General features: G+C 42.8%; 1 protein-coding gene across 2 annotated transcripts in view; it reads right to left on the bottom strand.

Annotated features, from left to right (window-relative positions):
• The window catches only part of AUH (AU RNA binding methylglutaconyl-CoA hydratase), a 396,720-nt gene that overhangs the window by 355,805 nt on the left and 18,967 nt on the right, over positions 1 to 21,948 (bottom strand). For both annotated transcript variants that reach the window (XM_077299923.1, XM_077299922.1), the window contains exon 2: positions 2,593 to 2,660. In XM_077299923.1, the coding sequence (XP_077156038.1) occupies positions 2,593 to 2,660 (68 nt within the window). The remainder of the gene's footprint in view (positions 1 to 2,592; positions 2,661 to 21,948) is intronic.

Genomic DNA, 21,948 nt, shown 5'->3' on the forward strand with positions numbered 1-21,948 from the left:
CCAAATGGTGCACGGGTTTGCGCTCCCGCAAACGCCGATCAATCTGAATAGCCATTGTCATGGACTCATTCAGACCTGTGGGCGCAGGGAACCCGACCATAACATCTTTAACGGCATCAGAAAGGCCCTCTCTGAAATTTGCCGCCAGGGCGCACTCATTCCACTGAGTAAGCACAGACCATCTACGAAATTTTTGGCAGTATATCTCCGCTTCATCTTGCCCTTGAGATAGGGCTATCAAAGCTTTTTCAGCTTGAATCTCCAAATTAGGTTCCTCATAAAGCAACCCTAAAGCCAGAAAAAACGCATCCACATTGAGCAACGCAGGATCCCCTGGTGTCAATGAAAATGCCCAATTTTGAGGGTCACCTCGCAGCAAAGAGATTACAATCTTAACCTGCTGGACAGGATCTCCAGAGGAGTGAGGTCTGAGAGAAAGGAACAATTTACAATTATATTTGAAATTCAGGAACCGAGATCTATCTCCGGAAAACACCTCTGGTGTAGGAATTTTAGGTTCAGACATCGGAGTATGTATAACAAAATCTTGTAAATTTTGAACCTTGGTAGCAAGATTATTTAAACCTACAGCCAAACTCTGAGGGTCCATCTTTAAACAGGTGAGATCAGAGCCATTCAAGGATTAGAAGGAGAGAAAGGCAAAGGCTGTAATTAGAGCTGAAATACAACTGATCCAACTATGGAGCAAGCATAGGGGGGGGGGGGGGGGAAATCTACAGACTTCTTTTTTCTCTCCTTTCTTCTGCCAATAACTTTAACATTGGCCGGTCATACTGTCATGATTCCCAATGGCAGGGAAACATCAGAACACAAAAATAACGGACGAGCTCTGGGTGATGGAATCTCGAGCTGACCGTGAGCTAAATCTACCACACAACTAATAGTAGCCAGGGAGCATACCTACGACTTCCTAAATGCCACGCGCCAGCCGGAGGACTAACTACGCCTGGTAGAGGAAGGAACAGACCTGGCTTACCTCTAGGGAAATACCCCAAAAGATGATAGCAGCCCCCCACATGTAATAACGGTGAGTTAAGAGGAAAAGACATACACAGTATGAACGTAGATTTAGCAAAGAGAGGTCCACTTACTAGATAGCAGAAGGATACAAAAGAGGACTTCACGGTCAACTGAAAACCCTTTCAAAAAACCATCCTGAAATTACTTTAAGACTCCTGTGTCAACTCATGACACAGGAGTGGCAATTTCAGCCCGCAAGAGCTTCCAGCTACAGAGAATAACAAAAACTGCAAACTGGACAAAAGATACAAAACAAAAGGACAAAGTCCACTTAGCTGATCAGCAGACTAGTAGCAGGAACATGCAACCGAAGGCTCTGGTTACAATGATGACCGGCAAGGAAATGACTGGAGAGCAAGGCTAAATAGGAAACTCCCAAACACTGATGGGAGCAGGTGAACTGAGACAGCAAAGCACACACAAGTCACCAGTACCACCAGCAACCACCAGGGGAGCCCAAAAAGCGGATTCACAACATGACACCCGGCCGCGCTCCCCCCGTGAGCGTGGCCGATCGCATATGACGTACTATCCCGTCGGTGGTCAAACAGGCCCACCCCACCTCGACGGGATAGTACGTCTAATGTCAGAAAGGGGTTAATGACCAAATACTTATTTTCCACCATAATTTGCAAAATGAATCTTGTAAAATCAGAAAAGGTGATTTTCTGGATTTGTTTTCTCATTTTGACTCTCATAGTTGTGGTCTACCTATGATGTCAATTACAGTCCTCTCTCATCTTTTTAAGTGAGAGACCTTGCACAATGGTTTCCTGACTAAATATTTTTTGCCCTCACTGTATGGAGCACATGAATATGAAAGACAACCTGACAGCAGGTTTAGTAGTTTTCTAATGAGAAGTACAGTACAATAAGACTCCAATTCCAATAATGGAATCTGTCCTTACACTATGCTTCTTTCAGATTAGGTGGGAAAAACCCAGTGACCGGTTCCCTTTATTCTTCAGGTCAGTGCGATTACGGCGATACCAGATTTATATATTTATTTTATATTTGGCTGCTATCATACACACTAAAAGATGCTTTTTTTTGCAAAATAAATTTTTTTAAATCGTCATGAGTGCCGCAAGGCTCTTAGTCCAGGGTCCCACTTGCGAGTACAATGCGAGAAACTCACGTGAGTCTGTGGCATCAGTACCCGGCATTGCCGCTGGCACTTGGGACCAGAGTGTGCGGCTGTATGTATTTCTATGCAGCTGAAAGCTCCGGTCCCAAGCGCCGGCGGCAGTGCCGGGTATTGATGCGAGTTTATCGCATTGCACTCGCAAGTGTGACACTGGCCTTACCCGCAACATTGCAGATGCAAGTGAAGGGAATGACTGGATGCTCATAGAATAGAATATAGTGGAAAGCTGCGCTACCTTATGGGTGTGGTAGATTCTGGCATGCAGGGCTTGAGATATCAAAGATGCACCAGATTTTGATTAAGTTATACATAGCAAAAAGTAGTACTTTCTGATGTGACGATGTAAATAAAAGAAGAGACAAACTGATGATAACACAAACATAACTCAAAAATTCCACTCTTACCGACTTCACCAGGCCTTTACTGATAGCATTTTTTGCATGGGGTCGATTAATTCCAAGTACCACAATTCCTAATGAAGTAAAAAAAAAAAAAAAATGGGTTACGGTAATTTTGAAGATCTGGAAGCCTAAAAAAAAAAAAAAATCACATAAGACTAGTTAAAGAGTAACCACTGTTTTAATTTTTATGTCATAAATCAATATTACAAATGAAAATAAGCAACTCTAATATAATAATAATAATAATCTTTATTGTTATATAGTGCTAACATATTCCGCAGCGCTTTACAGACATTATCATCGCTGTCCCCAATGGGGCTCACAATCTAAATTCCCTATCAGTATGTCTTTGGAATATATATCTAATAAGAGAAATCTGCTTCTCAGACAGAATCAGTCATTATCAAAATTCTCAATTCTGAGATAAAATCTGTATTCAGTGAAGACAGACATTCCCATTACTGCGATAGGAGATGGCGGATGCTACAGATACACTTCTATGTAGAGCAAAGTAGGGAGGAGCCAGAAACAGAGCTCCTCCCCTCTACATAGAACTGTACCAGTAGCATCAGAATTGAGGATTTTGATAATGACTGAGAATTGATCAGATAAGATATATTACAAAGTTGCTTATTTTCACATGTACTACTGAATTATGAAATTTATGCTTTAACGATACGATCTTATACACATTATGGGTATGTTCATATGTGGCTCAGACAGCAGATTTACCAAATCCCATTCACAAACTGCATATAAAAATCTAAGAAATTCATATGATAAATGCCCTGTTGTGAGGATTTTAAAGGGATTGTCCACTACTTGGGCAACCTCTTCTCCATCACTATTGTTTAGAACAAGTAATAATAACACCTATACTCTATTCCGGAGGGCCCTTCAAGTGGTGTTGGCACCGATTCTCCAGGGGCTTGCGAGACATTATGTCACACGATCCCTGCGGCCTCACTGTCACTGACACATCAGACATCCTGAGGAAATGAGAGAGCAGCCGCAGCCATTTAATGGTTCTCCTATGGGATTAAAAAATAGCTCCAAGCTGATACATGTTCAGCTTTTAGCTTTAGTCACACGCCTAAAACCCCAAAACTATTAAAAAAGAAACAAATATTATATGTCTATAAATGATTAATAAATGTGACATCAGAAAAAAAAGTTTGTAAAAGTTAAACTAGTTTATCCCAGCAGAAAATGCATAGCTAAAAAGAATCTAGTTAATAAAGTCAAACACATGCGGTGTCAGGCTCAGTTCAGACGGGCGCAGAACTTAACGGATGTGTGCAAGAGCTGCCTGCTGTTTACATGCATTAGTCTGGACCGTAAATCGTGTATGCTGCAATTTTTCCCAAGTGCATCGAAGGTCCATGTAAAATAATAGCCCATGTACACAAGCACTGCAGCTAACATTGGTCCACTGCACTTGTGTGAAAGTCTCAAGCTGTTACTTATGTACAGTACAACGTTGTACAACTTTCTCATACATTTATATTAGAAATCCTGGCTGCTGGTTCAATAATACCTGCTGGCCTTCTGGTAAATATTTATGCTACATTCAGAGGTAGAAAATAGTTCTTGGTCTCCTGCTCACAGCTGAGGGTTTGTTACAATTAGTCAATCGGGATAATCCACAGTGATGTAAACACAGTAGCAACACAACTCTCCACTGTCCCAACAGCTGATGTAAAGCGCTTTTCCAGGTTTAGAGAAAGATGGCTGCTTTTTATCAGGAACATCGCCACCCCTGACAAGTTGTGAGTGCTACTGTAGCTCAGTCCAATTATAATGGATGGAGCAGATCTGCAATATAATGCATGACCCATGTTCAGGGGTGGTGCGTTTTCTGAAAAAAAGCCATGATTTTTTATAATCCTGGACAAATCCTTTAATTCTTGCAAAATCTAAAATTGTGTTAAATGGAATTACATCTGTAAAGATTTTAGTCTCTGAATGTCAAGAAATGTGTCTGTATTCACTGACAGCAAAGAACTTAAAGGGGTTGTCCATCCATCTGATTAAAAAAAAAAACAAAAAAAAATGCTTGGCATTCTATAAAAGAAGAAAAGAATGATCCCTCCCCACTCCGGTTTTTATGTGTCATGGCTCCCTTTCTGGTGTCTGTTATTGCTGCTCTATCAATGACGTGCTGATACAGACGGGTGGTAGCGGTGATGTGCCAACTGCCAACACCACTAATGTCACAGCTGCAGTAAATTCCAACATGTCATTGATGTGGCCAAAAGAACATAGACTAGCAGGTGACCCAAGAGGGGCGAGACTGGAGGCCACAAGGGACTGGTCAGGTATAAAATCTTATTTTCCAGAATTCTAAAAGGGATTATTATTTTTTTTTTTTTTTTAATTCAGGTGGATGGACAACACCTTTAAAAGTTGTATGGAATGGAAACACAGTATCTTAGGTTAGGTACACACTGCATTTGTGCTCCACGGTGGCCACAGTCAAAATGGATAGTGAGTTATCTGACCAGCATAGGGACCCACTCAAATAAAATTGGATACTTCACGGTACACGTTTCTTGGCAGTGTCCCTCTGTGCAGAAATGTGTAGTCTGCTGTATTTTCCTATACAGTTAGGCCCCTTCCACACATCAGTTTTTTGCCATCAGTCACAATCGGTTGGCTCGACGGATCCGTTGCAGATTGTGAAAAACTGATGAGACGGATCCGACTAGAGAAACTGGCAAATTGGATCGGAGCATGCTCAGTTATTTAAAAAAAAAAAAAAAAGGAATCCGGTGCCGGATTCTGTCATTTGACGGATGCGGCACCATAGGCTTCCATTATAGCAAACGACGGACGGCAACGGATCTGTCGCTGTCCGTTTTTTCGACGTACACAAAAAAAACATTACTTTGTCCTCTGTCTCCAGCCGCCGGACAAACAATTTTCGACAGATCTGGCGAACGACGGATTAAATGTTAGGCCATCCGTCGCAAATACAAGTCAATGAGAAAAACACGGATCTGACGGCATCAGTCGCTGGATCTGTTCTTTTCAAAATTCAACGGATTGCGACTGATGTGTGAAAGGGGTCAGAGTAAGCAGCAACATTCTGGACAGATGGAGGCCGAAAGAACACCCTGTTCACCTCCGAATGATAAATAAGGACTATGGCAATACTAAAGAATACTCAAGGAAAAACTTCCCACATATACTGTAGGTTTAGCGCATAGATGCAGTGTGCACTTAGCCTAAAAAGGTGAAAAACATTCACATTTATCATACAGTGATTCAGCTGTACCTACTGTGGGGATTCGTTCTGGTAGGCAATGGCAGGGATGCAGTAAAGAGGCACATGCAGGTTTTCAGTTCAAGCTCAGTGTTTTATTCCCACTGGTAGCAGAACAAAACAAAAAACCACAGGCTTACATCAGACAAAGTGAAAGTCCAGCTTGTTTCCACCACACAGGTTAGGGCCAGACGCACCAGTCCGTACTGGTCTGATGTTGCCACAAAAACCACCCCTCAGCTCCTTCCCACCCACCAACAACCTGAGGAGATCTGGCTATTTATGCTGTTCTCAGACCTGCAGCGGTACAATCTGGGCATCGCCCCAAAAGCCCAGAATAGCAGAGAAGGTCCAGGCCAGGTCTTGACCTCCTTCCCGGCAGTTTACCAGTGTGAAAGGAACATCCAGCACCATACACCTGCCAAACATCACACAGACACTGCCAGCCTTGCCCTGTGTGTGGCATAGCTAAGGCTAAGCTACACACTGCGCTTGTGTGCACTTTTGGGAGCATATGCTCAGAGATATGTACTTGACAGCGGCCACAGTCACAATGCATATCGAGACATCTGACCTATACAGTTCCTCAAACGGTATGCACAATGGAGTGCCAGGAACAAATTACGAGGAGACCGAAATCAGTAATATATATATTTCTGGGATGTGTCATCATTAGTAGAGATGAGCGAATTTGTTTGGAAATGATCGCGAATCTGAATTTGCCATATTTGTACTGTGTTGGTACCCTATTTGTGCCGAATTTATATGTTTGAAGATTGAGTCCGAACATATTCGGTCATCTCAACTCCAATGACACTCTAATGACGTTCGGCTGTGTTCGGCAAATATTGCAAATTCCATATTTGCTGCCGAACGTAATCCGTTCCGAATTTTCAAAAATTCGCTCAACTCTAATCATTAGTCACAAACTTATTTTATTATTATTATTATTCTGCTGTTTTATAATCTTTATTTTTATATAGCGCTAATATATTCCACAGCGCTTTACAGTTTGCACACGTTATCATCGCTGTCCCCGATGGGGCTCACAATCTAAATTCCCTATCAGTATGTCTTTGGAATGTGGGGGAAACCGGAGAACCCGGAGGAAACCCACGCAAACAGGCTATGTGCACACGTTCAGGATTTTCTGCAGAATTTTCGTGAACAAAACCGGACTTTTTCTGCGCGTTTGACGCATTTTTTTCCCGGAGCTTCCCAATTCATTAAAAAGCGTGAAAAATCCGCAAAATTAATGAACATGCTGCGTTTTTTTACCGCGATGCGTTTTTTTCGTGGAAAAAAACGCATCATGTGCACAAAAATAGCAGAATGCACTAAAAATGATGGGATGCTTAATGTATGCGTTTAAGCGTTTTTATTGCGAAAAAATGTGAATAATCCTGAACGTGTGCACACAGCCTTAGTGTTATATACCATTCATGGTCTATGGACTGATCTACAAGTACTTTTTTCGCAAGTCTGACAATGGTTTTTCTTGGGGATTGGCATTTCCGCCTTTCCCTGATGAGAACCAACCCTAACACCAGACCAGAAAAAATGTGAATATTGATTTTAGCACCAGCCAGGGGTAATAGTGGCCAGCACCACAGCTGTTGGTGGCATTTCCTAGTGTTAGGCCACGATTGTCCATTCCGAGACAAGCAGTAGTCATTTTTCCAGCTGTAATCTGCCCCTGAAGCAATCTTCACAGACACCACTTCAGCCTCTGCGGTGTTCTCTGGCACAGTATCTGGCTCCAGAATAACGACACGATCTGTAATAGGTTCACTCTATGAGTGCATGACCTCTCCTATACAGAACTCGCACGCTGTGCCAGATTGCTGTGTTCTGCGCACACTGTACAGCTCCTTCACACATTACAGCCAGGACAGAATGGCTTTGGACAAAGCAAAGGCTAAATACATGTTCGGGAATCTGAATATTTCCTATAAATAGCAATGTTCTTTAAAAATAATCAGGTTGCTACGGTAACACTTGCTGCTTTTCTATCCAATTCCTTGTGGAGCTCCGGCAATAACTACAACATGCATTAATGCCTTTGACATTACCTCCGTCAGAGCAGAGCTGTGCATAACAGAACACAGAGGTAGGGATAACTATAAGTACTGGCAGTGAGTCAGTTCTCTGCGGGGGGCAGCAGCCAAACAGCATGGAACATACAATAACAAGCCTGAATCAGGGCCGATCACTCCACTGATTATTGGGGCCATTCAGGTAAATGGAATGGTGGAAAAAGGCACAGAAGACGCACCGATGCGCAAGCTCCTGGATTACTGGGCTGTTTATGAACTATCGTATTTGCCTTTTTTTTTTTTTTAGAACATGTATATCTAACCCCTTCACCCTGTTTTCACCTTTCTGACCAGGACAATTTTTACAATTCTGGCCACTATCACTTTTTGAGGTCATAACTCTGGAACGCTTCAATGGATCCCGCTGATTCTGAGACCGTTTTCTCGTGACATATTGTACTTCATGATAGTGGTTAAATTTCTTTGATATGGCTTATGTTTGTGGAAGAAAAATGAAAATCAGAAATTTGGCAAGAATTTTGAATAATTTGCAATTTTCAAACTTTTAATTTTTATGCCCTTAAATAAGAGAGTCCTATCACACAAAATAGTTAAGTAACATTTCCCACATGTCTACTTTACATCAGCACAGTTTTTGACAATCTTTTTGAGTAGTTAGAAGGGTTAAAATTTGACCAGCAATTTCTCATTTTTCCAACAAAATTTACAAAATCATTTTTTTTTTTTTTAGGGAACACATCACATTTTAACCCCTTAGTGACAGAGCCAATTTGGTACTTAATGACCGAGCCAATTTTTACAATTCTGACCAGTGTCACTTTATGAGGTTATAACTCTGGAACGCTTTATCGGATCCCGCTGATTCTGAGACTGTTTTTTCGTGACATGTTGTACTTCAAGTTAGTGGTAACATTTCTTCGATATTACTTGCGATTATTTATGAAAAAAATGGAAATATGGCGAAAATTTTTAAAATTTTGCAATTTTCAAACTTTGTATTTTTATGCCCTTAAATCAGAGAGATATGTCACAAAAAATAGTTAATAAATAACATTTCTCACATGTCTACTTTACATCAGCACAATTTTGGAAACAATTTTTTTTTTTGTTAGGGAGTTATAAGGGTTAAAAGTTGACCAGCAATTTCTCATTTTTACAACACCATGTTTTTTTTAGGGACCACATCACCTTTGAAGTGATTTTGAGGGGTCTATATGATAGAAAATAACCAAGTGTGACACCATTCTAAAAACTGCACCCCTCAAGCTGCTCAAAACCACATTCAAGAAGTTTATTAACCCTTTACGTACTTCACAGGAACTAAAACAATGTGGAAGAAAAAAATTAACATTTTACTTTTTTTTGCAAACATTTTACTTCAGAACCATTTTTTTTAATTTTCACAAGTGTAAAAACAGAAATTTAACCACAAATTTTGTTGTGCAATTTTTCCTGAGTACGCCGATACCCCATATGTGGAGGTAAACCACTGTTTGGGCGCACCGCAGAGCTTGGAAGTGAAGGAGCACCGTTTGACTGTTTCAATGCAGAATTGGCTGGAATTGAGATCGGACGCCATGTCGCGTTTGGAGAGCCCCTAATGTGCCTAAACAGTGGAAACCCCCCACAAGTGACACCATTTTGGAAACTAGACCCCCCAAGGAACTTATCTAGATGTGTGGTGAGCACTTTGAACCCCCAAGTGCTTCACAGAAGTTTATAACGTAGAGCCGTGAAAATAAAAAATCGCATTTGTTTTCACAAAAATGATTTTTTCGCCCACAAATTCTTATTTTCACAAGGGTAACAGGAGAAATTAGACCACAAAAGTTGTTGTGCAATTTCTCCTGAGTACGTCGATACCCCATATGTGGAGGTAAACCACTGTTTGGGCGCACCGCAGAGCTTGGAAGTGAAGGAGCACCGTTTGACTTTTTCAATGCAGAATTGGCTGGAATTGAGATCGGATGCCATGTCGCGTTTGGAGAGTCCCTGATGTGCCTAAACAGTGGAAACCCCCCACAAGTGATACCATTTTGGAAACTAGACCCCCCAAGGAACTTATCTAGATGTGTGGTGAGCACTTTGAACCCCCAAGTGCTTCACAGAAGTTTATAACGTAGAGCCGTGAAAATAAAAAATCTCATTTTTTCTACAAAAATGATCTTTTTGCCCCCAAATTTTTATTTTCACAAGGGTAGCAGGAGAAATTAGACCACAAAAGTTGTTGTGCAATTTCTCCTGAGTACGTCGATACCCCATATATGGGGGTAAACCACTGTTTGGGCGCACCGCAGAGCTTGGAAGAGAAGGAGTGTCGTTTTACTTTTTCAATGTAGAATTGGCTGGAATTGAGATCGGACGCCATGTCACGTTTGGAGAGCCGCTGATGTGCCTAAACAGTAGAGACCCCCCACATATGACACCATTTTGGAAACTAGACCCCTTAAGGAACTTATATAGATGTGTGGTGAGCACTTTAAACCCCCAGGTGCTTCACAGAAGTTTATAACGTAGAGCCGTGAAAATAAAAAAATCGCATTTTTTCTACAAAAATGATCTTTTTGCCTCCAAATTTTTATTTTACCAAGGGTAACAGGAGAAAATGGACCCCAGAAGCTGTTGTACAATTTGTCTTGAGTACGCCGACACCCCATATGTGGGGGTAAACCACTGTTTGGGCGCATGGCTGAGCTCGGAAGCAAAGGAGCGCCATTTGACTTTTCAATGCAAAATTGACTGGAATTGAGATCGGACGCCACGTCGCGTTTGGAGAGCCCCTGATGTGCCTAAACAGCAGAAACCCCCCAAAAGTGACCCCATTTTGGAAACTAGACCCCCCATGGAACTTATCTAGATGTGTAGTGAGAACTTTGAATGCCCAAGTGCATCACAGAAGTTTATAATGCAGAGTCGTGAAAATAAAAAATATATATTTTTTAACAATAAAGATTTTTTAGCCCCCAAGTTTTTATTTTCACAAGGGTAACAAGAGAAATTGGACCCCAAAAGTTGTTGTCCAATTTATCCCGAGTACGCTGATGCCCCATATGTGGGGGTAAACCACTGTTTGGGCGCACGGCAGAGCTCAGAAGGGAGGGAGTACCATTTGACTTTTTTAGCGCAAAATTGGCTGTCGTGTTTGGAGACCCCCTGATGTACCTAAACAGTGGAAACCCCCCAATTCTAACTCCAACCCTAACCCAAACACAGCCCTAACCCTAATCTCAACCCGATCCATAATCCTAATCACAACCCTAACGATAATCACAACCCTAACCCCAAAACAGCCCTAATCTCAACCCTAACCATAACCCTAATCAAAACCCTAAATCCAACACACCCCTAACCCTAATCCTAACCCTAATCCCAACCCTAATCCCAAACGTAACACTAATCCCAACCCTAATCCAAACCCTAACCCTAATCCCAACTCTAACCCTAACTTTAGCCCCAACCCTAACCATAACTTTAGCCCCCGTCGTCACAAAAAAAGTTCAATGTAACCTTTTTTTTGTACGTCGCGTCCGCCATTTCCGCGGATGCGTGGCCGTAACTCTGCCCCCTCCTTCCCAGGACATAGACTGGGCAGCGGATGCGTTGAAAAACTGCATCCGCTGCCCACGTTGTGCACAATTTTCACAACGTGCGTCGGTACATCGGGCCGACGCATTGCGACCGCCCCGTACCGACGCAAGTGTGAAAGAAGCCTTAGGCTACTTTCAGACATAGCGCATTTTTGAGCGCTATTTTGCGGGCGCTTTTCAAAAATGCGCAATGTCATTTTCGTCTGCCGGCAAAGTGAATGAGAAATTCACTTTGCCGTTCAGACACACCGCAAAAAAACGCGGCGCTTTTGTCTGCAAACACGCCGGCGTAAAAAGAATTGACATGTCAATTCTTTACGCAGCGGCGTGTCTGCGTATCCCCCTAGGGCCCCATATTACCTTCCACACACAGCGCCTTTGTCCTGGGTGTCGGCGTCTTTGTACGGAGGGGTTGACACCCAGGACCGGACGTGACGTCGGACAGGAAGAGGGAAGCCCCCGCCCCCCAGTGAAGCAGCATGGAGTCCTTCTGTGTGTGTGTGTGTGCGTGTGTGTGCGTGTGTGTGCGTGTGTGTGTCCCCATGCGACGCTAGTGCCACCATTGTGCTAAGTCGCCGTATGGGACTACTACTCCCATCCGGTATTAGGATGGGAGAGTTGTCCCTGTGTCCGGCGACTTAGCACAATTGTAAAGTTACACAAAACACCTACACACAATACACATACATGACACACAGTACATACAACATATAACACAGAGTATATACTCACCAACAGCACACTTGTAGGCGAAGCCCTCGATCCTCCAGGAAAAAATCCAAAAATAATAAACCAAATTCATACTCCCTGTCCGCAGAATCCATAAAACGAGTGTCCCACGCCGATCGGCTGCTCTCCGGCGATACACTGCCAGGAGCGAAGCTCCTAGCAGTGTATCGCGTACTGTTCCGGAGTTCAATGACTCCGGCGTCTCGGTTAACAGCAGTACAGCTGCGTTGAACTTTCCCACGCAGCACTGCCGTTAAGCGAGAGTGCCGGGGTCAATGACCGCCGGTAAACTCGCTCGCGCATGCGCAGTGACACACCGACAGGAACTATGGCTCCTGTCAGTGTGTTGCTGCAGCCGTGGAGAGCAGACATATCTCTGGATGTGTCTGTTCTCCATGGAAAATCTTGATACGTGGCACTTAAATATGTGGCAATTAAATACGTGACACGTGGCACTTATACGTGATACGTGTCACTTAAATACGTGGCACTGAAATACGTGGCACGTGGCACTTTGATACGTGGCACGTGGCACTTTGATACGTGGCACGTGGCACTTTGATACGTGGCACTGAAATATGTGGCACGTGGCACTTTGATACGTGGCACGTGTCACTTAAATACGTGGCACGTGGCACTGAAAGATGTGGCACGTGGCACTTTGATACGTGGCACTTTGATACGTGGCACTGAAATATGTGGCACGTGGCACTTTGATACGTGGCACGTGGCACTTTGATACGTGGCACGTGGCACTTTGATACGTGGCACGTGGCACTTTGATACGTGGCACTGAAATATGTGGCACGTGGCACTTTGATACGTGGCACGTGTCACTTAAATACGTGGCACGTGGCACTGAAATATGTGGGACACGTCGCACAAAAAAGTTACATGTAGTTTTTTTTGTGTCGACGGTCCGCCGAAGCACGACGCATCCGTCGCACGACGGATGCGACATGTGGCAATCCGTCGCAATGCGTCGCTAATGCAAGCCAATGGAGAAAAAACGCATCCTGCAAGCACTTTTGCAGGATGCGTTTTTTCTCCAACGACGCATTGCGACGGAAGCCAAAAAACGCTAGTGTGAAAGTAGCCTAACCCTAACCCTAAATTTAGCCCCAACCCTAACCCTAACCCTAACCCTAACTCTAACCCTAACCCTAACCCTAATTTTAGCCCCAACTTGTCTTCTCCTGCCGGCCGGCAGATGGCAGCAGATGGCGGGCGCACTGCGCATGCGCCCGCCATGATGAAAAAGCCGGCTGGCAGGAGAAGACAGAAGAGGACCCAGGGACCCCGGGTGAGTATGTTAGGGTCCCCGAATCCCCCTATTTCTCTGTCCTCTGATGTGCGATCACATCAGAGGACAGAGAAATAACTGATCGCTTTTTTTTTTTTTTTTTTTTTTGCGGTCGCCGGTAAACTGTTAATTACCGGCGATCGCAAAGCAGGGGTCGGTGCAAATCGACCCCGATCATGTTCTTTGGGGTCTCGGCTACCCCCAGCAGCCGAGACCCCAAAGAACATCCGGGTGCCGGGCGGCGGGCGCACTGCGCGTGCGCCCGCCATTTTTTCCCGGAAAAAAGATGGCGGCGCCCATGGGGAGACACGAGGAGCACCGGGGGAGGTAGGTAAGTATTGGGGGGCTATTGGGGGCCATCGGGGACCACATTTCTCTGTCCTCCGATGTGCGATCACATCGGAGGACAGAGAAATTAAACGGCAAATCGCGTTTTTTTTTTTTTTGTTGCGACCGCCGGTAAACGGTTAATTACCGGCGATCGCAACTCGGGGGTCGGTAAAAACCCCCCGAATCATGTTCTCTGGGGTCTCGGCTACCCTCGGCAACCGAGACCCCAGAGAAAATCCGACTCTGGGGGGCGCTATTCACTTTTTCCACAGCGCCGTTAATTAACGGCGCTGTGGTTTAAGTACCCTTAGCGGCCGCCGTTAAAAGGCGTATCGGCGGTCGTTAAGGGGTTAAATGACTTTGAGGGGTCTGTATGAAAGAAAGTGCCCAAAACTGCCACCATTCTAAACTGCACCCCTTTTTAACATTCAACTTTTTTCACAAAAAAAAGTCTTTTAGACCCATTTTTTTTTTCAAAAGGGCAACAGAAGATAATGGACCCTACAATTTGTTGCACAATTTTTCCAGAGTAAACCACTTTTGGGAGCACGGCGGAGCTAGGAAGGAACATTTGACTTTTTTGAATGTAAGATTTGCTGGAATAATTAGCATACGCCATGTCGCGTTTGGAGAGCCCCTGATGCGCCTAAACAATGGAAACCCCCCACAGGTGACACCATTTTGGAAACTAGACCCCTTAAGGAACTGATCTAGATGTGTGTTGAGCACATTGCTTCACAGAAGTTTATAACGTTGAACCAAGAAAAAAAAATAAACCACTTTTTTTTTTTTTTTTTTTTTTCAAAAATTTTTTTGTTTTTAGCTCCACATCTGGTATTTTCACAAGGGTAACAGGAAAAAATGGACCCCAAAATGTGTTGTGCAATTTCAGTTCGAGTTCACCGACACCCCATATGTGGCTGAAAACTACTTTTGAAGCACAGTGCAAAGCTCAGAAAGGAAGCAGCGCCATATTACAGTGCAGATTTTGTCGCATTGGTTTGATGGTGCCATGTTATATTGGCAGAGCCCTGGATGTGCCAGAACAGTAGAACCCCCCATAAGTGACCCCATTTTACAAACTACACCTCTCAATTCATCTAGGGATACAGTGATCATATTGACACCACAGGTGTATCACAGAATTTTATACCATCGGGCAGTGAAGAAAAAATAATTTATATTGTGTGTTCACCTCAAATTTTACTTTTTCATACTGGGAAATGGTTAAAAATGGCACCAAAATGTGTCCCACAATTTCTGCTGAATGCAGAAATACCCCATATGTGGCTGTACAGTGCGACATAGCCACACAGCGAGACTCGGGAGGAACGGAGCGCTATTTGCCTCCTGCAGCGCAGATTTCCCTAGAATAAATTGCATACACCATATAGAGAGCATCTAAGTGCTAGAGAAGCAGAATGCCCTCAAGTGACCCCATCTTGGAAATTATACTTCGTTGGGAATTTATCTACAAGTGTAGTGATGATTTTGACTCCATCGGTGTTTTCCAGAAAGAAGCAATGAATGTTGCCGAGAGAAAATAGCAAAATGCCGCTGTAGTGACCAGTACGTTGCAGTCATCAGTAGGCATGCACCTGTAAGTTAGGTGGGCTCTCATCGTATCAGAAATGCCAAACGTGGACGAAATATATGGTTTAGGTACACTGTGGGGATCAGAAGGGAGGGGGGCATTTGGATTTGGGAGCGCAGACTTTGCTGAATTTCTTTTAGCGGGTGAGGAGTAATTTTACTTTCCAGAGCCTTTGTGCTACCATTAAAGTGGAAACCCCCTATATTTCCGTTAACAGATGATGGACCAGAGCGGGGACTTACTATTTTTGTGGATTGAGTTGAATCTTTTATTGGGATCATTCTACATAACATTTATGATCACATTTATCCAGTATTCTACGCTGAGCACTTACTTTGGGGTTTCCATCCAAATCTCCGAGTGATGTGACAGATGAAACCCCCGAGGGATCCTTTCACTGTAATGAAGCAGCAGAGTTACTCTGGACTCCGTCTGGCCTCTGTTCAGCATGGTCCTTTTCAGAAGTGCACAAAACTGTGGTCAACCACGCTTTTATGTTTGCCTAAAAAGACGTACACCATATATATCTTCTCTACCTGATCTATCAAAAATAAATGAAATCACACTTTCCCCAGTCCCCAAAATCCGCTGCCTCAGAGTAACCCTTGACTCTGCCCTGTCCTTCAAACCGCACATCCAAGCTCTTGCCACCTCCAGCTCAAAAATATTTCTAGAACCCGTCCATTCCTCAACCCTCACGCTACCAAAATGCTCGTGCATGCCCTAATCATCTCCCGCCTCGACTACTGCATCATCCTACTTTGTGGCTTACCTTCTAACACTCTCACACCCCTCCAGTCCATCCTTAACTCTGCTGCCCGACTAATTAATCTCTCTCCTCGCTACACTCCTGCTTCCCCTCTTTGCAAATCCCTTCACTGGCTCCCAATTTCCCAGCGTATCCAGTTTAAACTACCAAAACTGACCTACAAAGCCATCCATAACCTTTCTCCTCCATATATTTCCAAACTAATCTCTACATATCTTCCCTCACGTAATCTCTGGTCCTCCCAAGACCTCCTTCTCTCCTCCACACTTAGTCGCTCCTCATCCAATCGCCTCCAAGACTTCTCCCGAATATCCCCCATCCTCTGGGATTCTGTGCCCCAACACGTCTGGTTATCCACTACATTTGGATCCTTCAATCGAAACATTAAAACCTACCTCTTCAAGAAAGCTTACAACCTGTAATGACCACACGGCCACCTCAACACCATTGGAGCTACTGAAACCCCCGACCTGTCTCCCTCCCCATAATCCTGTAGCATGTAAGCCCGCAAGGGCAGGGTCCTCTTCCCTCTGTACCAGTCTGTCATTGTTAGTTTGTTTACTGTAAGTGATATCTGTATTTTGATGTAACCCCTTCTCATGTACAGCACCATGGAATTAATGGTGCTATATAAATAAATAATAACACCACCACCACCAGATCACAGGACCTATGGCGCCCACAGTGACTCAATCTACCTCATTATAGGGAATCTTCCTCCGGAGGTTCCGACTGAATCACGTATTTCAGAGATTTACTTGGAATCCCCGCTGTAAGTGCTCAGTGCAGAGTGTAGGATAAATGTGGAGCCTAGCCTTACTGCGATCTTTGGGAGGCAGAATGAACAAATCAACAGAAGGTGAAGAACTGGATTTATTTTTTATGCCTTTCCTAATGGTGTATAGTGATTAGACGACTTTATTATTTGGGTCGGTGCGATTACAGTGATACCAGATTTATATTGGATTTTTATGTTTGGCAGTTGTCACATGCTGTTAAGACGCTTTTTATTACAAAAACTAGCTTTTGCATTCCCATATTTAGACAGCTATAATTTTTCTTTATTTCGACAGAGTGCTTTTTTTTGTGGGAGGAGGTGATGTTTTTGTTGATACTATTTTCAGGCACATGACATTTTTTGATAGCTTTCTATTCTGATTTTTATTAGGTAAAATGAACAAAAACCAGGAATGGTTTCTTGCCTTTTTTTTTTTTTTTTTTTGTTTACATACCATTCCACATGTGGTAAAATTCATATGACCACTTTATCCTTCGGGTCAGTACAATTACAGCGATACCCCATTTATATCTTTTTATGATGTTTTGGCGCTTTTTACACAAAAACTTTTATAGAGAAAATAATTATTTTTGCATCACTTTATTCTGAGAGCTATAACTTTTTTCCGCTGACAGCTTTTTGAAGCTTCTTTTTTGCAGGACTAGGTGACGCTTTCAGCAGTACAATTTTTATTTACATTCATCTTTTTGATCACATTTTATTGCCCCTTTTTGTTCGGCAATATGATAAAAAACAAGGCAAAAAAATTATTTTTGCGGCGTTCAAAAAATTAACTAGTGGGACAGTTTTAGGGTAAGTTCATACAGGACGTTTTTGCTGCGTTTTTTTCTGCAGCTAAACCTGATCATCTTGGCAGGAAAGAAGCTGGGCCAAAAAAGCAAGTTTAGGTGCGCTTTTGGTGAGTTTTTTGTGAGTTTTTTCATGCGTTTTTTTTTCTCTTTGTGCATGCCAATAAAGTTGAGTGCACACAGAAAAAAAAAAAACTTCCTGTAGATAGAATAGATAGATTAATAGAATACATACATTACCTGCGGTATCCTCTTCCCTGGCATTTTCCCACGGTGCAGAGGTTACCTCAGGTCAGGCTGTGAGGTAGAGCAGGCTTAGTGACGTCACCACTAGCTACTGAGCCTGCGCCCGCTCCAGCTCATTCATTCCCCAGTATCTGACAGCTAGTCGCATTAGTAGCGCTCCCGGTTGTAAGCTTTATCTCGCCCAGATACTGCGTGGGATACTCGTTATATTGGACTATGATGGATCAGGGAGTATACTTTTGCTTTTTTATTTTATTTTTTATTACAGAAAATCGATGGCTTTGCTTTGGAATGGCAGAACAATAAAAAGATAAAATTAGTTGTGCAATTTCTCCCGAGTTCACAGATACCCCATATGTGGTCGAAAACTACTTTTGAGGCACAGTGCAAAGCTCAGAAGGGAAGTAGCGCCATATTACAGTGCAGATGTATCCCCCCCCAGAGTGGGGACTTGCTTTTTTTGTGGATTCAGTTGAAGCTTTTATTGGGAACATTTTACATAAATGCTTGGGATCACATATCTGGCACTCTTCGCCGAGAACCTACTTTGGGGTTTCGATCTAAATCTCTGAGTGACGTGACAGATGAAACACCCAATGTATCCATTCTTTATAATGAGGCAGCAGAGTTTCTCTGGACTGTCTGGCCTCTGTTCAGCGTTGTCCTTTTTCAGAAGTGCACAAAACTGTGGCCAACGGCACTTTTATGCAATCCTAAAAAGACGGACGCTGCCGGATCACAGGTCCTATGGCGTCCACAGTGCCTCCATATGCCTTATATGGAATCTTCAGTCGGGGGTTCTGTCTGAATCACATATTCCAGAGATTTACACGGAAACCCCGCCGTAAGCACTCAGCAAAGAGCGCAGGATAAATGTGCGCTGAGCCTTTCTGCGATCCTTAGGAGGCAGAATGAAAAACAAAAAAAAAAGAAATCAACAGCATGTGAACCATTGGTATTTATTTTTTACGCCATTCCTCGTGCTGTATAAGTGATACAGCAACTTTATTCTTCGGATTGGTGCGATTACAGAGATACCAGATTTATACAGGGTTTTTATGTTTGGCTGCTGTCACACAAGAAAAGACGCTTTTTATTGTGAAAACTAGTTTTTGCATCACCATATTTTGAGAGCTATAATTATTTTCCATATTTTGGCCGACCGTCATGTTTTGGCGTGTTTTTTTGTGGGACGAGATGACGTTTTTATTGGTACCATTTTTGGGCACATGACATTTTTTGATCACTTTCTATTTCGATTTTTTTGGGAGACAAAATGAACAAAAACCAGCAATTCAGGAATTGCTTTTTGTTTTTTTAATACTGTTCCGCATGTGGTAAAATTGGTAATCCAGCTTTATTCTTCGGGTCAGTACGATTACAGTGATACCCAAGTTATATCTTTTTTGATGTTTTGACACTTTTACACAATAGAAACTATTTTATAGAAAAAAAATAATAACGTCACAACCCACAAGGGTCAGTCCAACAGACGGCACAACAAACAACAACGGGATGGAAAAGGGAGAGGAAGGCCCTAACAGTAGGGAACGACGGATGGGGCACCTCCTAACAGCCTGTGCCTTTCCCTAAGCTCCCCTAATGCCCTATGCGGGGCCTCCCCCCCCCGCCGTCACATGCCTAGGCCCTAGCTGTCACCTCACTAAACCCTATTTAGTGCACTAGCCGGCAAGGACGCTAGCCTCACCACTGCAGATGGTGTAAACACAGGGGGTTGTGACAAGAACGAAACAAACAGGGAAAGAGAACAATGAAAACATAGCTCAAGCATCTGCTGTAAAGCTGAGGACACAGTACCAGGACCTCCAACTCCACCGAAGCAGCAGATACCCTGCTGGCACCAACTCCTAAGCTATTCTTCAGAGACAAACTATTACCAACAGTCAGCTGATGCGTCATGTGACTATTTAAAGGATGGTGGGAGTGGTCACCACCCACATCAGCTGACCTAGCAACACAGCAGCTTTCAGCAAGAAAACTGACATTAACCCTTGCTGGCACGAAAGAAAAAAATAATTAAATTAAAGCAAAGCCAGAGCTGTTACGAATCCAAAAATGAATCGTGACAAATTATTTTTGCATCTCTTTATTCTGAGAACTATGACTTTATTTTAGTTTTATAGAGAGGGTTGTTACGAACGCGTCGATAAATGTGTAATTTTATGGTTTTGTTTATTTACATAAATGTATTTATTGGAAAATATTTTTTTTTCTTATTCTGTTCTTTATTTGGGGATTTCTTAAAAATATTTTCACACTTTTTTTTTTTTTTTTTTTTTTATATTGCCCATCCTGGAACATCACTGTACAAATGACTCACAAACTCATAAAAATAAAAAAATTATTAATTGTTAAACACTAAACATAAAAAACAAGATCCATATTCAAATAATTATAATACTACAGAGTTCTTTAAATATTGGGTAACGGTGCACCAAAAGGACACGCTAAGTGTCACATAATGAAAAAGGGAAGGGCACAATCACATCAAGACTGAATCCCAGAAGTCACTAATTTTAGCTCATCAGACTACCCATGTCATTCCAGGGATCCACTACTGCACTATTCTACCAAAAAACCAATTCAGCGGTCCAGTGACCTAAAGTTTCACACGTGCAGTAAGGACTATTAGTCCCATGGTAAAGTCTTACCCTTCTCCTTCTCCACAATGCCAACACACACCCCTTCGCGCGTTTCGCCTACGTCTTCGTCTTTTATTTTTATGAGTTTGTGAGTCATTTTACTTCATTTTTTGAGGTTGGTATATAATAGGAAGTATCTCAGGGTACTATCCCACTTGGCTCTGGGTGATCCTGGCAGGACCAATTTGTGACTATGGTTTCTGGACCTGAGTCTTTGTTTCTGGAACATCACTGTATAGTGTCAGAATGCTGATTTGATAGTCTGCAATGCTACTGCATCGGAGCAGCATCTGACAGGCAGGGAAGAATGCATCTGCAGGCACTGCGAAGCCACCTTCATTGAAGGACCCTGCGGCCATCTTGCAGCTGGGGGACTCCATGGAGCATCCCGTTGTCCCAATGGAAGCGCGCAGGGAACTCATTCCCTGAGCGATGCTCCATGTGACTGTTACTATTGACAGCAGCATCAGAGGGCTTAAATGCTAGCACCGATTGGGGGCGTTGCTTCCTTGAGTCAGTTTTCGAACAAAGCTGGCAACCGATCGCCACAGTGCTCAGCGTGAGGCCGTGCGATCGTGCTGCCATACATATACTGCTGTTTGAGAGGAACGCAGCTCCCGCAGAGCAGTACATATACGGCGCATGTCGGGAAGGGGTTAGAAATTGTAACGAAATAAAAAAATTCAAAAATAAACAAAAAAAATAATTATTATTCCAATAAATAAATGTAAAAACACAAAGAACACATCTGGCATCGCCGCATCCGCAATGACCCAACCTGTAAAAGTGACATAAAAACAATGCCTTTTCATCATGCCGCTGAACAAAAAGTGGAGTAAAACAGGATTAAAAAGTAGAATGTAAATAAAAATGGTATAGCTGAAATCATCTTGTCAAAAAATAAGCCATATGGCAAAAAGAAAAGTTATAGCTCTCAGAATAAAGAAAAAACAATTATTTTTTTCGATAAAATAGTTTTTATTGTATGAAAAATTAAATAAATGTGGAATCGATATAATCATACTGATCTAAATAATAAAGCAGTCTTATCAATTTTACCATACGCGGAATGGCATAAAAAATAATTCCTGAATTTCTGGTTTTAGTTCATTCTGCGTCCCAAAAATCAAAATAGAAAGATCAAATATTTTCATGTGACTGAAAATTGTACCAATAAAACGGTCAGCTCGTCCTGCACAAAACAAGCTGTCATATGACTGAGGACTATA

This window comes from Ranitomeya variabilis, chromosome 1 (genome assembly GCF_051348905.1).
Source record: "Ranitomeya variabilis isolate aRanVar5 chromosome 1, aRanVar5.hap1, whole genome shotgun sequence".
In the NCBI taxonomy this organism is placed as follows: Eukaryota; Metazoa; Chordata; class Amphibia; order Anura; family Dendrobatidae; genus Ranitomeya; species Ranitomeya variabilis.